This window comes from Drosophila kikkawai, chromosome 2R (assembly GCF_030179895.1).
Source record: "Drosophila kikkawai strain 14028-0561.14 chromosome 2R, DkikHiC1v2, whole genome shotgun sequence".
Classification (NCBI taxonomy): Eukaryota; Metazoa; Arthropoda; class Insecta; order Diptera; family Drosophilidae; genus Drosophila; species Drosophila kikkawai.
The window spans coordinates 17,356,276-17,374,505 of NC_091729.1; the positions used below are offsets into that span (position 1 = coordinate 17,356,276).

At 40.1% G+C, this 18,230-nt stretch overlaps 1 protein-coding gene across 2 annotated transcripts; it reads right to left on the bottom strand.

Moving 5' to 3' along the window:
- Positions 1-7,647: 7,647 nt before the first annotated feature.
- On the bottom strand, positions 7,648-15,888 carry betaTub60D (beta-Tubulin at 60D). 2 transcript variants are annotated; one of them, XM_017161502.3, is made up of 4 exons: positions 15,603-15,888; positions 10,006-10,114; positions 9,703-9,944; positions 7,648-9,635 (listed from the first exon to the last, which is right to left on the bottom strand). In XM_017161502.3, exons 1-4 carry the CDS (start codon positions 15,657-15,659, stop codon positions 8,682-8,684), a joined length of 1,362 nt encoding a protein of 453 aa, XP_017016991.1. In that variant the 5' UTR covers positions 15,660-15,888; the 3' UTR covers positions 7,648-8,681. The 2 variants fall into 2 exon arrangements, with proteins under 2 accessions (XP_017016991.1, XP_017016990.1); XM_017161501.3 differs by having other exon boundaries at positions 9,703-9,947.
- Between the last annotated feature and the right edge of the window lie 2,342 nt (positions 15,889-18,230).

The following is an 18,230-nucleotide window of genomic DNA, read 5'->3' on the forward strand; positions in this document are numbered from 1 at the left end:
CGTGCACTTAGTGGGCCATAAGAGCCCGGCTTCAAGCCAAAAGCCTCAGCGCGCGCGCTTTATGCATTTTCGAGGCGGTACGAAACGGGACAGCAAACGGCGCTAAATGGCCGAGTGGCCGACTGGTTGCTTGGCTGGTCAGCTGTCCGATCGGCGGATCGTCCGGAGCGGAGTGGAGTCCGGACCCCCGAAGGCCTCTGCGTCTTCGCCCCACTCTCACTATTCATTCATTCAGTGGTGCGTCGTCGCTGGCTGTATTTGAATAATGTTTGACCCAAATTCGAGTTTTGTGCGCTGGCTCTGGCAGCGTGTCTTTTTTATATATTTTTCCCTCTCCTGACAAGAAAGTGTTAGATACTAACAAAAGGCTAGCCGAAAAGTCAACAATGTCTTTTATTTCATATTTTGATCTTTTTTTTTTACGTTGCTGTTGTTGTTTCTTTTTGCATTCAGGCGGCTTTTATCTTTTGCTGTAACAGACAATCGGCCATTTCTTGGCTGCGTGTGAAAAGTTGTCAGAGATCAGTTCGGTTCGCTTGGCTCGCTAAAAGCCGGACATAAAGATATCAGAAATATGACACCAGAAATTCGCTAAGTGGATTTTGTCTTACACGGAAAGCTGTAAGCGAAGAAGCAGAAAAAAACATTCGAGAAACGCACGGCGCTGATTCAGACTAGTAAACAACCGTCGTCCTTGAGAGCAGCGACGTCAACAGTTTATAAATAAAAACAAACCATTAGCAATGGGAAAGTTGTTGATAAATATTCCATTTTATTTCGGGTTAAATCCCGAAGGGCTTGATCTCAATATTGGGTTGATTAGTATCAAGAAATCATTAGGAGAGCTTTTAGAAAGGTAAAAATGTAGAGAAATGCAAATGCCTTGGGATGTCTTACACTCTCACACAATGTAAGCATGAAAACAAACAATAAATTAGCAGGGCTTTACAAAATATATTAATTATTACAAGTTTTTAATGATGTTAACACATTTTTTAACACATTTTCAGAGGTGTAAGGAGTTGGATAATATTGAGGTTTAACTAAGATATTTGTTATATGCGGGTATATTTAGGATCATTTCAGCTTATTACATATTTTATTATATATTTGATACTATAATTATTTAGGTTAATAATTTTTCTCAGAAACTGAACCCGTTAACTTGGCTCGAAACCCCCTTTGGGGCTGCTGCCAAAATCTGCTGCATCATTGGCAGCTGTTAAAAAAAAAGCCATTTTACATATGACATAAAATAAAATAAGAGCCATGTGATCGTGCTTAACATATTTGGCTTAATGTGCTCGTTGCTTTTTGGCTGTTTTTCTGAGCTGGCCGAGTGAAAAATCCGTAGCCAGCACATTAAATCATGGAGGGAAAAAGAGAGCGCTCGCTGGTTGACTTGAGAGCTGTTTACATGCAGTTAAACTTGATGAAAATGTCAAATGTTTTTAGTTTAAGACAAAGGCCATAGCCATACACAAAAATAATGAACAGGAAAAAAGCAACAGAAACAAAAAAATATCAGCAAGTGACAACAATAACAACAAGAGCCAGTAGAAAATACAGCCAACAACATTAAACAATCAAATACGTGAGCTTATGAACGTGGCTGAGAGTGTCAAACGTGGGCCACTTTTGAGTGAGGCCCGAAAAACGATGTTGAACCTTTGAGCCCTAAACGGGGTTTGTAAGTGAATCATCACTAGGCAGCGAATATTTTGGCTAACAATTTAAACGGAATATCTGAGAGATATATTTTTGTATCTTTAAGATAAAATACTACTTAAGATACATGAAGATATTTACTTTAAACAATTTTCTTTTCTTTTCTTACCAAATTTATAAAGAAAAACTTGATGAAATGCTTATTTTAAAGCAAGGAGGTTCTTTAAAAATATTATATTAAAATTTCTAAAAATCCCTACTTTGATTTATAAGCCCCCAAAGACGATTTTAATGACTTGACACGATTTGCAGATATTTAAAAGATGACTAACAGCTACCGGCTGCCTTAGTGATTCAGCCAATTCGTTAAACCAATATGTTTGCATACAATTAACGATTGAGGTATTTTCTAGGAAAAACAATTACATAACAATCGGAGAGGAGCCGGGTTATCTGCACAGAATAACTTATGGTAACTATTCCCGCGATTCATTTAGCTGGGGCGACTTGGCCAATTTCACATCACGCCTGAGATTGATGCCACAAATTGGTTCACATGGCATATGCCTCTCCGGCTGACTGACTCCTCTGCCGCCAAGACACATATGTACATACTTACTGTGGTGCTACTGTTGTAATCTTACAACTTTAATTTCTGTTTTTTTCTTGGGGTTTTTCCTCTTCTCCTTTACTTTTTGTATTTTGGCTAATTTCGGTGCATTCTCGCGCATTGAAGTGCCGACGTATGTTTTGTGATTATTGCATAGCTCTTTTTTTGTGTGTTATTTTTCTCTTGTGTCTCTCCTTTTCTTTATTTATTTTTTTTTTGTAGTCGCTCTAAGATTTGGCATGTGTGTGTGTAAGTGTTGGTGTTGGCTGATTGTGTGTTAATTAACTTTGGCATCGAGTGGCAGGCGGGGCAGGTAAATTTATGCTGTTGTTATTACAGTGGATACTGTGGAAGTGCATTGGCCATTAATAGTTTCATTTATGGCAAGGAATCTAGGGAAAAAAGACAGTAAATCTTCTTAAAAAAACAAAGATTGAATATAAATACAAGTTAAGTATTTAAATAAAATATTTTACTATACTGTAATGGCCTCAAAATATTAAAGTTTCCAAGCCTTAAACTTCCCCGAAAAGAAGCTTATGTTTTATCCCCTCCTCTAACCCTCTTCTGGAAAATCCCCAATTATTTAATGGCTCTAATTGTAATTAGCCATTGGCCACTGTTTACCAGACTTTTATCGCCCCACAATTCGTGGAATCTGTCCATAATGTTGGTCTCTGCCTGGTTGAAGTTTAATTTTGGGCCGGGTTTATTAACCGTTGACATTTGTATAACGCACGTCGACATACAGTTAAGTCCATTTAATTTGGAAGACACAAGGTACTGGCACTGGTGTGCCGTTATGGCACATTTTCCAGTTTTATACTTTACTTTATATATATGTACATATATTCCCAAGAAAGGCAGCTAGCTCATCCACTCTGCCCCAATTTCGACATTACAAAACTGACGACTACTGGACAACAAGTGGAGATACAGATACTTTTTCTTCTTTGGCCATTTGTAATTGCAGTTGTGCCGCAAATCAATCAAATCGAAGCCGTGCGGGCAATTTGTCTAATGAGTTTGTTGCCACAGGTAGCAGCAGCACAGCAGGTAAATAGGTGCTAATAACTATTGCCAATTGAATTGAATCCGAAGTAAAGTAAAGTGACCGGCACTGTGTACTATCTCTATCCATCCAACTCCCCAACGAATTGAGGCGACTCCCTGCCATTTCTAGCCTGAATCGCGGGGCGCTTTGTGTCGCAAATCTGCAATGCGATTTGATGCAAATGCTAATTTGATTGTCGCAGCTCATTGCACCGATGCGATGCCGCCGCCAGTTGCTTGATTGATTGCTTTGCCTTGCCTTGCTGTGCTGTGCTTTGCCACCGGAGGAGATACTCTAACACCTAGATACTACCTCTGCCTCCCCCCTCTCGGAAAAATGCGCATTTCGATGAACCATCAAAGCCACAGCAAAAAAAGGAAGCAAGTTCTTAGACTTATCGCCGTCGGCATATATTGAACTCTGCGGCTGATAAACAAAAGATACTCCAGCTCGCACAATATAGTATACAAAATGCAGTGCATATTTATGAGAGAATTGTAAATTCAAAACAGTGCAAGGTAGCAGCTGTATAGGATTTCCAGAAACAATAGAATGTTTCGGGTCCATGAGATTACACAGAAATGCTAAGATATGCATGGTGCCCAAAACTCTATTTAATTTTTAAATTTTGCAAAACTATTTACTGCAATTGATTTTACATAGTCTTATTATGGTCTATAAAATGTTGTTAGCAATAAAATAATAAACTGTAGACATGAGAAGGGGGAGAACAAAAAAAATTAATTAATAAAGTGACATAAAGCCTATCAAACGTTTTTGGTTATTTAATTGGACAGCAATTTAAGCTTATAAATAAAACAGGTTCTTTTTATAGTCAAAGTTTCTGAAAGAAAATACTAAAGAAAACCAAGGATGAGTTCTTTAAATGTTAAGGAGCTCTTGTTTTAATTGTCCACCTAATAAAATTCTCATATAATTGTTACCCAAATATCCTTTCAACATTCTTAAAATAAAAACGTAAGCTTATATTTACCAGATAATTTATTGACTGTAGCAGTGATAAATGAATAAACACCACTAAAACTTTATTAACCATTGGAATTTATACCAAATAGTGTTGAATCGTCCTTGGGCAATTCGTGGCTTTTAGTGCATTGATTTACACCAATAATAATTTGCATGCACCTAAAGCTCTGAAAACCATTCATATATCACTCGCTTATGACAGGCGTCGAGGGTGTTGTTTGCTGCTTATTAAAAACTTGAAAAAATTTCGGAGACGGGGCTCAGAAGGCCCGGCCCAGGTAAAAGACTCACCTGAAGCACTTCCGCTGCACTTAGTCAAGCACTTGTTGTTGTTGTTTTTGTCGAGAAACTTGGCAACGCTGCCTTAAGACCAAGTGAACGTCTGCCAAGCCATGTGAGCTGCTTGGCTTAGTTGGATTTCGGTGGGCCTGTGGATTTTGGCTTATGTTTTCGGGCCTAGACACAGGCTGTGCTGTGCTGTGCTGTGCGGTCGCATCAATGACCAAGTCAAGCGTGTATTTTCGTGTGGGCCTCCGAGTCAGTCTCCGCGGATTTTCCTAGCTGCAATTTGTCTGGTTATATTGTTGTTCTACTCGTGTTTGTCTGCCAACCGCAAAAGACCACAAAGGGGAGAGAGAGACAACTTGGAAACAAAAAAGCCAGGCCAGGCCAGGCCAGCACGTAGAAAACTGATGGCAGAAACTCAAAAAAGCAAAAAGCAGTGTAGGTCGCTTGTCTAAGTCCAATCTAAACTAGTCGAGGCGTTTGCGTTTGCGGTGGCTACCACAGAGTGCATTGACGTGTTGTTTGCATGTGCCTCCAGCTCAGAGAGACACCACCCCACCGCCCCCTTTTTTGGCCACTTCAAGCAAGTTTCGTTTTTTTTTTTAAGCTTTCCGAAGAATCGGCAACTAGCTGAAAGAAACAAGATTTTTTTCCGATCTTTTCTGCCTGCAGTTTTGGCGAGTGCAATGCACTTCCCCCACCGGGTACGACTCTCCAGCTTCAGAGATACAACTTCGCTTTCGGCTTCAGATATACACAGATACAGATATATATATATATAGCTATATAGCTCCAGCTGAGTGAGGAGGATCGGCGGCTTGGCGGCAGGTAAGCGCGGCACGTAGGAAGGTAGGTTGTTGTCGTCTCGGGAAACTGGGTCAATCACTGCTGCTGTCGCTGCTGACGCTGCTGCTGCTGCCTTGCTCCGTCTTTTCTTGCCTGGACTGGCTTTTGGATGACGGCGCCAAATGAGTGTAAGTTGGCAACTATTTTATTTCTTTTTCATTTGCCTATTTCCAAGCAATGTTGCTGCACAGGAAAAAATATAAGGAGAAGTACTAAGTCGTTTGTAAGAGAGTTAAGATTTTATTAAGATCTCATCTAAAACCCGTAAGAAGATCTTAATAATGTTAAAAATCTTTTCAATTTAGTCTTTATATCTTAATAAAGTTAAAAATCTTTTAAATTTAGTCTTTATATTTATATTGCTCCCTGACTTCATCTTCATTTGGTTTGTCCCACTTTTTCCAGTAGCCGCGTTCTCAGCCTGAGTCTTTAGTCTCGGCACTTCCGCTCTGCATAACCTTTCCTTTGACCTGGTTGAGTGGTTGAGTGATATAACTAACGGTTATCCGCACTTTAACCGGTCACTCTTAAGTGGCAGACGGAAGAACGTGTTACCATGCTTCTGTATTTTCTTTTTTATTTTTATTTTTGCCGGCTTTAAAAGGTTCTCGACTCTCAGAGTTCTCAGCTCTCATTCAGAAACGCCGGCCGGCTCCGTCGGCTCATTGGATGGAAAACCAAAATAAAATAAAAACTGGTTCCCTCTTGCATTCGCCTCTTCTGTATGTCTGGTGTTTTGTTCTTAGCCGACTGTGTTATTGCCTCGTTTTTGTTGTTTTCTTTTTTTTTTATGTAAAGCTTTGTTTGTGTCACGAGACCGCTAACGTTGTTTAATGCCTTTTAATTCTGGTGAATTTGTCACATATGAGGTCTGCGAGTGCCAGTTAATGGAAAGGTCTGTGCGACTCTGAGATCCGGCCGGAGATTATCATATCGCAGAGCGTATGGCACGTTGATTTTTATGTGGAAAAATTACGGTTAAAGGGGTTGGCATTTATTTTTGAGAAAATTATATTACCCACTTATGATTGCTATGAAGCTTATTTTTAACAAATTTTATTGCTTTTGCGGAGTAATAATAAAATCATTTACTTTAATTGACACAAAAACTAAGCAAGAATTGTTTGTATCAAAAAGGTGGGACAAAAATGGTTATTAATAGAAATATTAACTTAATTTTCTAGATAAAATATTGGTTTTTAAATATTTAACTCATTTAGTGTTGTGAATTTTTTGTTTTTTAATTAAATATATACAATACAAACAGTTATTCTACCATGGGTCTTTGAAAATCCATATAAATAAACTATATACAATATTTAATACAAAAATAAAATTAAAAAAATATAATATATGTATAATAATTATTAAGAAGTACAGCAGGAATGCTTAAATTGAATTGTCTTCATGTCTTTAAAAACTATCATAAATAGCCTATATATTTTTCATTTTCTACAAAGGTAAATGAAAATATTAAGTTCTTCAAGGTGATAAGTTTTTTAATGTTTAATCTGTTTAATTGTTTAAAATTTTCGGGAACTATATTCTGCACCTGCCTTATGTGTTACATAAAGCTTTGATCGAATTTTATTTGTTCCACTTTCTACAAGACATTTACTGATGATCTAGGAATAAAGGAGTTATAAATTAGTTTTAAAATTGTAAAGTCCTTGCTAGTTAGTGTGACAACACTGGCTCATCAGTGGTACAACTTTTTCCGCTTTTCATATAGCTTTTTACATACTTCATACGAAATTTCTACATTTTTGTTAGCGCCATCACGTCATTGTACATCAACTTTACATCTACTTTTTGTGGTTTAAATATCGGATAATTTGTGTAAAATAAAAATAAAAATATGTAGAAATGATATAAAAATAACTAAGAGATTTTCACATAAGATTAACTTAGCTTATTATAAATAAATGTTCTAATAATGAATTTTTAAAAATATTTTTTCTAAAATATGGGTTTTAATATAAGCCTATCCTATCATATTGAATTATTCTTACAATATCTATCATATTCCTACTTTGTAGGGCCTCATACCATATTATTAATAATATAAATATTTAATTAATTAATAATTTGGCTACAAATAATAATTATAAAACCTTTTCCTTATGTTCCAAATTACAGATCAATAATATTTCTTTACCCACAAATATACACCCATCTTAATAAAACAATCACATGATAATTTTAAACAAATTTAATTTATTATTTGTCAAAAATGTTGCCGTTATAAGTCATTTATTTGGTTAAAAATGTTTTTTATTTATTTTTTATTCATATAAAACTACAAGAGAAAGTTCTGCACACGAATACAAAATTAATAAGTTGTGCCCTAAGATTATGTAAATGTAAATACAATTGCGGATGATTTTAGAATTGCCTTTATTAGAGGATCTCGTGAGAGTTGTCGATTATCTTTGGATAAGCTCGTATCGTACCATGTCGTATATACCATATATCTCTCTATATTAATATATATATATTTATTGCCAAACTGTCTTCGTCAGTCTTGAGTGCAAACTTCCTTGGACATTTATCGAGATTTCTGCATAAATTCGTTTTTATTTGAAATACTAGATACTTGTGGTGCTTGCTGACGTTGCCATATAAATAATTGTATAAAAATGTTGTCAGATACAAGAAAGGTGGACTAAATAGTGAAAAGTGGTGGAAAGTAGTGTGAAAATGGTGGAAGAATGGGTGAAAATGGCTGCGAGAAATGCGATAGACGTGCCTCCGTGTAAAGTGTGTAGCGTAGAGGAGGAGGGTGACAAGAACCGAAAATAGACAAAAAGATGATGAAGATGATGAAGATGCGATGGGGAGGTGAGAGATGCGAGATGATAGATGAGATGGGAGATGAGCTCAGAGGGAGATAGAGTTGGAGATGGGCAGGGGGCAGGGGCAGACTTGGGCCTGGGAGTGGTGGCTAGCGGAAGCCGGGGCTTTGGAACATTTCCGTTTGATGTTCTAACTACGCTTGACCTTCCTGTGTCTCTCTCTCTCTGTGTCTCTGTCCGTGTTTTGAGTGTGTGTGTGTTGTGTGTCAGTAGTGGTGTGTGCGGTGTGTGTGTGTGTAGTGTGTGGACGCTGGCTCAGAGGATGCTGCAGTGCTTGGCCGACAGCTGCTGCCGCATGCCGCGCAGAAACCGCCGCTCGCCCCTGAGCCCCGATCCCGGTCCCTCACGCACGCTCCTCATTCCTCTGGCCACACCATTAAATACAATCGCCCTCGACCTCCTCCTGATTGACGTCCGGATCGAACTCGTCGTCGGCGGTGGCCTCCTGGTACTGCTGGTACTCGGACACCAGGTCGTTCATGTTGCTCTCCGCCTCGGTGAACTCCATCTCGTCCATGCCCTCGCCGGTGTACCAATGCAAGAAGGCCTTGCGCCGGAACATGGCCGAGAACTGCTCGGAGATGCGCTTGAACAGCTCCTGGATGGCGGTGGTGTTCCCAATGAACGTCGAGGACATCTTCAGACCCTTCGGCGGGATGTCACACACGGCCGTCTTCACGTTGTTCGGTATCCACTCGACGAAGTACGAGCTGTTCTTGTTCTGCACCGCCAGCATCTGCTCGTCGACCTCCTTCATGGACATGCGTCCACGGAAGACGGCGGCCACCGTTAGGTAGCGTCCATGACGCGGATCACACGCCGCCATCATGTTCTTGGCATCGAACATCTGTTGGGTCAGCTCTGGCACGGTCAGAGCCCGATACTGCTGGGATCCGCGAGAGGTGAGCGGAGCAAATCCAGGCATGAAGAAGTGCAGACGCGGGAATGGAACCATGTTGACCGCCAGCTTGCGCAGATCGGCGTTCAGCTGGCCGGGGAAACGCAAGCAGGTGGTCACCCCGGACATGGTCAGCGAGACGAGGTGGTTCAGATCCCCGTAGCTGGGATTGGACACCTTGAGGGTCCTGAAGCAGATATCGTACAACGCCTCGTTGTCGATGCAGTACGTCTCGTCTGTGTTCTCCACCAGCTGGTGGATCGACAGGGTGGCATTGTAGGGCTCCACCACCGTGTCCGACACCTTGGGCGAGGGCACCACCGAGTAGGTGTTCATGATGCGGTCCGGATACTCCTCGCGAATCTTGGAGATCAAGAGCGTGCCCATGCCAGAGCCAGTTCCGCCGCCCAGCGAGTGCGTCAGTTGGAAGCCCTAAAAAGGAGGAGAACGTTATGATATAATCAGGACAGCAAATTGATCAGATCAAGGCTTAACCCACCTGCAGGCAGTCGCAGTTCTCACACTCTTTGCGCACCACATCCAGGACATTGTCCACCAGCTCGGCACCCTCGGTGTAGTGGCCCTTGGCCCAGTTGTTACCGGCTCCCGACTGGCCAAACACAAAGTTATCCGGACGGAAGAGCTGACCATAGGGCCCGGAACGCACCGATTCCATGGTGCCCGGCTCCAGGTCAAGCAGGATGGCCCTGGGCACGTACTTTCCACCGGATGAGCGCGTGACTGCTGAGAGAGGATTGGGTGAGCCAATTTGAGTGGGATTTATGATATGGCAAAGTGTTACCAGATGCCTCGTTGTAGTAGACACTGACGCGCTCCAGCTGCAGATCGCTGTCGCCCACATAGATGCCATTGCTGTCGATGCCATGCTCCTCCGAAATTATTTCCCAGAACTGAAAAGAGAATAAATTAGGCAAAGGAATGGTTTTAGAGATGCAGAAATTTATAAAGAATTTATTTGGATTTTTAGAAATAGTTTAAGAATTATTTTAAAATAATTTTTTAAATAACTAACTTAGCCTTTCGATTTTAAAGAGGAGTCCATGTCTAGTAACTTTATCTCTGTCTCATGTACAACTAAATATTCTTCACTAATATTATAGTTTATTAATATGTGAATCAAGAGTTATAAAGATATACCTTATCTTATCTTCAGGTATCTTGTTTATCTGCATATCAAGTTACCTTTCACGGAGAGTGAAAATTAGAACAGGCGCCAAACTACAGCATTTCTAAACCCGTTTTAATTTAAAATCTCTAATTAGTATGCCTCTAATAAAAGACTATATATATTCATTAGAACAATTAGGAATCTTTGAAGAAGTCAAATGATTTCTATAGTGTTTTTTACAGTGTTTGTCATTTGCATTTGCCACTCTCTACAAATATTTGCGATAAGAAGCTGCATCCCGCATCTTGGCAAACTCCTATCTACCCTCCCCCAGTAAAGATCATTCATCCTTATCATCCCCACCAAGAGGGCGATATCTTTATAGCCCGATGCCGACATCTATTCGTCAAGCACTTGGCCAGTTTCCGGATTCTTTTACTATATAGACGCCCGGGGTCGGAGTCGTTTATCAAATAGAATAAATGTGCCCGCCCAGCCATGTCACAGTTCATGTTGAGTCTTGACATATGGCCGCCACGGAAAACGCCTCAAAAAAATACAAAAAAAAAAAAAAAAACGAAACAACAAAAATAACAAACTGCGAGAACAAACGAGAACAATTCTAACAATTTCAGAATTTCTGTTTCTGCCTCCTCCGATGTGACAATGTGACAAACAACAAGGCGCAGCCGCAGCCCATAAAGTCTGAGGTTTTTGGAAAAATATACAGAGAAATATATAGGTACATATATGCTTCGTATGTTGGGGATAAATGGGATGCCCATATAGGGGGCTTGCGGCATCAAAAGTGAGACAGATTGCCACGAAAAAAAAATATAAGAATAAAAAGGGAAAAAGTAAATTTATGTTTAGTTTTTCGAACGTCAGTTTTGGACGCCGGCGAACATGCCCTGATTTAGTGCTAAATTTAAAAGATGCGTCCGGGCCAGTAAAAAATAGTTGCCCTGCTCTGCCCTGCCCTGCCCTCCCCTCACTCTCACTATGTATGGGACAAAAATTTCCACCGCCGCGCTCCTGGGGTGCTGCAGGGAAATGCATTTAAAAATAGACCAGCCCGTGGGATGGCATCGCCAGAGATACCAAACAGATATATAGATGTAGACTATATAGAATGACGGCTGTGACTCACACCGAACTGGGGATGGGGCAGGTTCCAAGGAGTGATCCGAAAGTTCTGCAGGCCAACGACCCAGCAGCAGCAGACGACAAGATCATTAGAGGGGCGCTCTACCCATTCCATGCCATCTCCTCCCTTTCCCAATTGAAATGCTATAAATTAAGTACAAGTATCTCATGGATACACAAAACAATCGAGGCGGATTTATTGAGGAAGCGCTCTGCAATTGCCGTGCTGCGTTTAACAAGAGCCAAATTCGGTTGCCGTTAGTTGCTCATTAGCCACTCGAATTGGGATTGGGAAGGAGGAGATCTACTATTTTTGGGGCTCGGTTCGGTACGGCTTGGGATCTTCAATAGAGTTTCCAGCGAAGCGAAACGCTGCTACAGCTACAGCTACTTCTGGCTTGGCAACAGTCTCTCTGGCTGTCAAGAGGGGAAATAATAAAAATGTTAGCGATTCCCCAGCCGAGCAGACACATTCCTCTTGTCGCTGCTCCAATGTCTGAGTTGTTTCCCTTTGGCACTTGAACTTGACGTGTGCGACTATAAACAAAATGAGGAGTGGAGTGGGGTCTTAAGGGGAAATGTACTGCATTTCTTTGTTTATTTAAAAAGAAGAAAAGTATCCAAAGAGCGAGTAAAAAAAACTGAATCAACAGAAACGAATCTCAGGCAACTGCAATCTTAGCAAGATCATCAAATTTAATTGGAGTGTGGCCGCTGCAATTATGAAGCTAACCATCATGGCAGCGGCTACAACAATGAAGCTCGGTCTAAAAGGCCTTACAAACAAACAAAAGCCACACCGCAGCAGCAGCAACAACAACTACAATAATGAAAAAAAAATATGAAAACTAAATTAGCACACAAAACTGTTGAAGTGAAAAGTCGTTTTTCACTCGGCCCTCCCCTTGGCCCCCCTCATTTCCACCTCTGCCACTGCTCGCACGACTATCGCTGATCGCTTTACTTTCCATTCAACTAATTTTTCATTTCGGATTTTCCGTTTTGATGATAATGGTTCGGTGTCGGAAAATGGCTTTTTTTTCGGTGAATGGCAGTTGCAGCAGCAGCGGATGAGGAGTTGGGGGAGCTGCTGTGTGTGATTGTGGCTCACAGTTAGATTGTAATTATAGATGGATGGCTTCTTTTGGCAGGATTATTTCGGGGAAACACGATCGGACCCAAGAAATCAATTTGGTAAGGAAAAATGGTGCCTTGATTGGTAAAATCAAATTAATTTAACTGTTTTTTTGGGCTTGGAGATACGATGAGGGAATTCTTTTAAGGAAAATGTGTCAGCTGTGGGGATTTTTAAGGCTTTAAAAATCCCATATCGGAGGATATATAATAAATATATTTACTTTTACATAGGGAAACTCTTTTAAAAGACCTGTACCTATCTTGAAGATTACAAAGCACTTTCTTCTTATTTTCTTTTCATATGATTTCATGGTTTTTCTTTCTTTTTTTACATCAAACTCTTTTCCAATTAGAGGCAACATCTGTTCTAACAATTTCCTTGCCCCTGCCCCTACAAGACTCTAGTCTTTCTCCGTGTAATTAATTTCAAAAGCTCTGCTCCGGCTGCCTGGCAACGGAATGACCCCCCTTTAGTGGTCCGCTTGCCGGGCCGCCTCTGGCATGCTATCATCTGGCGACTGGCAATCGAGACGCCCTCATTAAGTGTTGCATGTCTGGGAGTAGCCAAGAAGAGACTCCTCCGCGGAGGAAGTCACTCGGGCGTGAACTTGGAGCTGGAGCCGGGCCAGTCTTTCTTTCTGTGCTTCTTGCTCGCCGGAGCAGGATCGTTGGCTATGCAAAAAGAGACAGAGAGTGGCATTTTCGCGAGATATAAAACATTTGGCATCAAAAGAAAATTCTTTTAATTCAGAGAAGAGAGTGTGGGGTGGTGGGAGTGGTGGGAGCTCACCCCACCCATTAAGCAGCTGCTGTGGGGTGTCAAAAAAGAGGCGATAAGACCGGGTTTATTGACTTCCCGATCTCTCAGTTGCATGGCCTCTCGAATTCTTTATAATCTGGGGTACTTAATATGCATTAATCGTCGTGGCGCATGCCTGAAACGGAAACAGAGAGTCGCATATGGAATGCCAGAATGCCAGAATCGCCACCCCGATATCCTGTAACTGTATACTTTATACTATAAGTGGGAGCCTTCTTTACTGGTGAATCACTTCCTTTGGCTCCTGCACTTGTGCGGTTTTATTATTTACGTATTCCGGTGTGGACATTCTTGTCTTAAATGTCCACTCAGCTGTTCCTCCCGGTCTTTAGTTTATACTTTTATTTTTTTTCTGTCTACTTCTCACATTACGCCGCTCAAATTACCAAGATAAACTTCCCATCGTGCGTTTATATATATGTATGTACCTTTATTTACCGCCGAGAGCTGCTCCATAAAACCATTACTATTGCCCAAATTCCGGGAACCACAAAAAACGACCAGGCAAGTTTACTTTTAAATTGAAGCTGCCGAGTTGCTCACTCTGCCGCAAATTGACTCATATCAAATGATTAAGATTCGCTGGCTTATCTTTAGTGAACGAACGTAGACTCGCCCGGTAATTTGTTTACTATTTTATCAGCATTTCGCTGGATGTGACCCACTTTGCAGGGGGGTGACGATGATTGAACATTGACATTGATGCCACTGAAAAATGCACTCAGCGGGGACCCACTTGTCCAAGTCTCGATCCAAAAACTGGTATTGCCAAAAAAATAAAACACAGAAAACAAAAAAAAAAAAAAGAGTCTGTGGCAAGCCGGTTAACAGCCTGACTCCTTTTTCTTTAAACAAAAAAATTAAACGAAAAAAAGAAGAGAACTGCACTTGGCATACTGTACGGTTTCGGTTTCGGTTTTTCGGGGCTTGTTGATTGAGTGGACTATCCTATATATGCGATAATTGAGAATCACAGAACTTAATTGCTCTGATTCGTTTGCATTTCTCAAGTTTCCGTTTCTCATTCACTGAGCAGAGCCCAGTTAATGCCCAGTTAGTGTAGTATTTACTGATCAGTCATTGCATACTCTACATGCAATTCGAGTGATTATATAAAGAGGGATTAGAACAGCTGGCACCAGGCACAGTGTACTTGGTTTACAAGTCTTTATTGTTTATTTTTCAAGGAAACTTCTAAGAAATGTTGTTCATTGGCGATAAGATATCTTTCAAATTCACTAATTGTTGATTTTTAACCTATAATTAGACGTAAGTATTACTAATTGTTTGTTTCTTTTTAAATTATAAGAGTTTCTTTGATTATACTTTAAATTTATAAATACTTGAAACCGCCTTTCTTTTTTGATTACTGCAGAACAGCTGCCGTAATTTAATCTACTCTTTAAATAAACATGAAATATTGGAAAACCCCTCATAAATATTTATAATTTCTAATCAGAGAATTTCTTTTTAACTTCTCTTTAAATAAATCACTGACTTTCCACGAACCATTCCTTGGCTAATCATACTTTCATAATCATTTCTGATTTTCATACGAATAACTACTTATTTTTATTGCAGTTTTTTTTTCTTGTAGTTGCTATTTTTGTGGCTTTCTTTGGCAGTGCAGGAAACTCAAGCAAAGCGAAAAGATTTCTCCGCTGAGATTATGCTTGAGATTTCCCTTCTTCTTGGCAAAGTGCAAGGCAGAAATCTTAAGGTTTTCTTGTTGATAATAATTCGCCTTGTTCCTGCCTCGGTTCCTCGTAATTTCCCCCTTGGGAGGGTCTGCAATGAATCACTTTTTCGTGATCAGAGGGCCCAACCCGGTTTTTTGATTTGCCAAACGTAAAGGGCATATCGAGTGCCAGACAAAGTCAAAATAAATTTCTTTGCTTGTCCACTTTTTTTTTGCACTTTGCATTTTATTTAAAGTTTTTTTTTACGGCTGCGCTTTTTTGTTTTATTTTTTTTGTTAATTTTCTTTTGCTTTAATTGCTGAATGCGCTGAAAAAGGCGGCGACATCGAACCGAGAGACTCAGCCGATCATTTTGGAAACTCATTGAAAAACGTTTTCGGTCAATGTGAATAAATTAAGTGGCAGCAAAAACCGAAGACAAAAAAGTAAAAATAAATCAAGCAAAATAAAGTAGTAATGAGACCTACCTTAGCGCCGATCTGATTGCCGCACTGGCCGGCCTGCAGATGGACAATTTCTCTCATTTTTGGGTTTGCTGATTTGTGGCTGGGAAGCTGGAGACTAGAGAGCCAGGCGCTGTATCCGCTGCTGAAGCTGCTTTTGAATTTAAATCTGAACCTGGAGCTGACTCTGGATCTGGATTTGGATCTGAATCTGGAGAGGATGCACCGCACAGTCCGAGTATCTTTGCTGGATTTTCAGAACGAAGGCGCAACTTCACCGCACAACGCACAAGACTCAACTGATCGCCGGACCCCGACTCGAAGCCGAATCTCTGTTCTGGCGAGGCAACGGCGACGGCGACTTCGACTGCCACTGCGAGTGCCTGGCGTCGCCGGCGGCCAAAGTGAGAAGGCAGATCGCACACACACATATACTTTCTACACACACAGATACCCTCGCACAGTGGGCTGCTTGAGTAGTTCTCTACAGCGATACTTTTCACATGGCGCTTGGGTTGTTCTAGAAGCAAGAGTAAAGTGAAGCCTCTGAAGCCTGAACTTAAGTGGTTAGAATTCTTTTGTGATTTTGGTTTAAAAATTCACTTCAAAGAATAAATATTCTAGATTAAAGAAAGCTTTCTTTTAAAAATTACTTTGATTTTGACTTATTCATATTAAGATGTTTAATTTTGTACAAGTAGCAACAAGGCTAAAAATTTATACATATTTTTGTGTTATTAAGTTCTAAATTATATCCTAAATGACATTTATTTTTACAGTCTGAAGGAAGTTAATTTTCCCTTTTTTTGTAGATTTTATTTAGTCTAAAAGACTAATCCCTCCCATCATAAAAGTCAGTCTGCATGGATTGGCCTATAAATATATTTCCCGTAGAGGGGGTTGATTTGGGGTGAGCTCAAATATTTTTTGGTAATTGGAAAGTTTATTCATCAATTGGCGGATGTTAATAAAAAGTTTTCCCTTAAAGTTATTGGGGTTAAGTCAAGGTATAGCTGTCAAAAAGGTGCCTAAGTCATTGGCAAGTTTAAATCGGTTTTATTCTTAATTCCGATTTGGTTTATGTACTGGTGCCAGGCACACAAACACATTTCCTTATACATATATGTATATATACATAGATATATATATTATATAGGGATGGCTGGCACCCCGCCGACGTTTTCCTGTTCCTAAGTTCACACATTTTTACGCTGTCAACTGCAGCGACTTTCACGTTCTAATTTTATCCGGCAGAATGCACAGGTATGCAACTCCCCGACCCGAGTTTTCCGTGTATCCGTATATGTGCACTTTGAAGAAAAGGAAAATCTTTTAATGTAAATGAATTTTTTTAATAAAAAACCAATAAACTAAGTAGCTGTAATCGTTTTTAACATGGAAAATCTTTAATGGGAGAAGGAATGCTAAACAAATATAACAAAAATATTTGTATAAATAAAATATCAAAGTTTCTAGATTAATAATTTTATATTTGAGGTTTTCCTCAACTTCCTACAACAATTAATTCATAATTTTTATAAATATCTCCCGTTTTTTAACGTGCAACTGGGAAATTATATATGAATCTGTGTCGTGGTGTGAGTATGCACTTCCACAAAAGTGTCACCGCAGTCATTAGAAATGTTTCGTCTTCTTACATGTGTTTTTGCTTTCATTTTGGGACTGCACACTCCCAAAGGCACTGGGGGAAAAAAAAGGTGATATTTATAGAGCGACTGCCTCGGCGACGGCGACTCGCTCGGCTGGTGCTGTTTTGCGACTCCGAAGTTCGGGATCTGCGGCGTCAATTTCCCCATTTCCTTGGAAATCAATCAATGCCCCTGGCAAGACAATTTGTAGTCGTTTTACTTTCTAATTGCATTCAAGTTGAAAGAGCAAGAGCAGGCCTAAGTGGCGAGGAAGCCAGAAGAAGGTAGGAGAAGGGGACATGGATTTTGGTTGGAAAGGCTCCTCAAGTGCCTCTGTCAGGCCTATTTTCATCTCTGGCAGTCAAACCGCAAAGTTCACTTTAATTTCAACGACGGCAGCAGCAGCAGCACAAGCATGAAGAAGCGAATCGTTTGCTCCGGCTTCTATATGTCCCTATCTGCCTATCTATCCAACTGTCTATCTGCCCTTATGCATCTTCTATTCCTGTGTTTTTCCAGTATTTTTTTCCTATACCCTTGCAGGGCATTATAATTAAAGTCTCTCAGTTTTGGAGCTATCTTAAGAAAACTTTTGCACACAGTCTTTATCTTATTTTCATTGGTAAGTCGAAACAGGTAAGATCAAATCACTATCATAAAGTTGTCATAGTAATGATCCTTTAAAATATAGAAATATATAAAGCTTTAAATGTTAAACTGTAAAAATAAAATATATATGTAAATGTAATTAAAATGTTAATTCATTTCAAAAAGAATCGATTCTCAACGATTCAATTACACATTGCAAGGTTATACAAACTTCGACGTCCTCAAGTTCGCTTCCTTTCTTGTTTTTATACCCTTGCAGGGTATTATAATTTCAGTCAGAAGTTTGCAACGCAGTGAAGGAGACGTTTCCGACCCTATAAAGTATATATATTCTTGATCAGCATACACAGGGGAATCTTTCTAGATATGTCAGGAAGAAATCGATTTTTTGGCC

Bases quoted from the DNA above. Each gene is read 5' to 3' on its own strand.
- betaTub60D (XM_017161501.3), bottom strand. From the start codon at position 15,659: ATGAGAGAAATTGTCCATCTGCAGGCCGGCCAGTGCGGCAATCAGATC. The intron at 10,115-15,602 runs GTAGGTCTCATT...TTCTCTTTTCAG, and splicing joins GCAATCAGATCGGCGCTAAG to TTCTGGGAAATAATTTCGGA. The intron at 9,636-9,702 runs GTGGGTTAAGCC...CCTCCTTTTTAG, and splicing joins AGAACTGCGACTGCCTGCAG to GGCTTCCAACTGACGCACTC.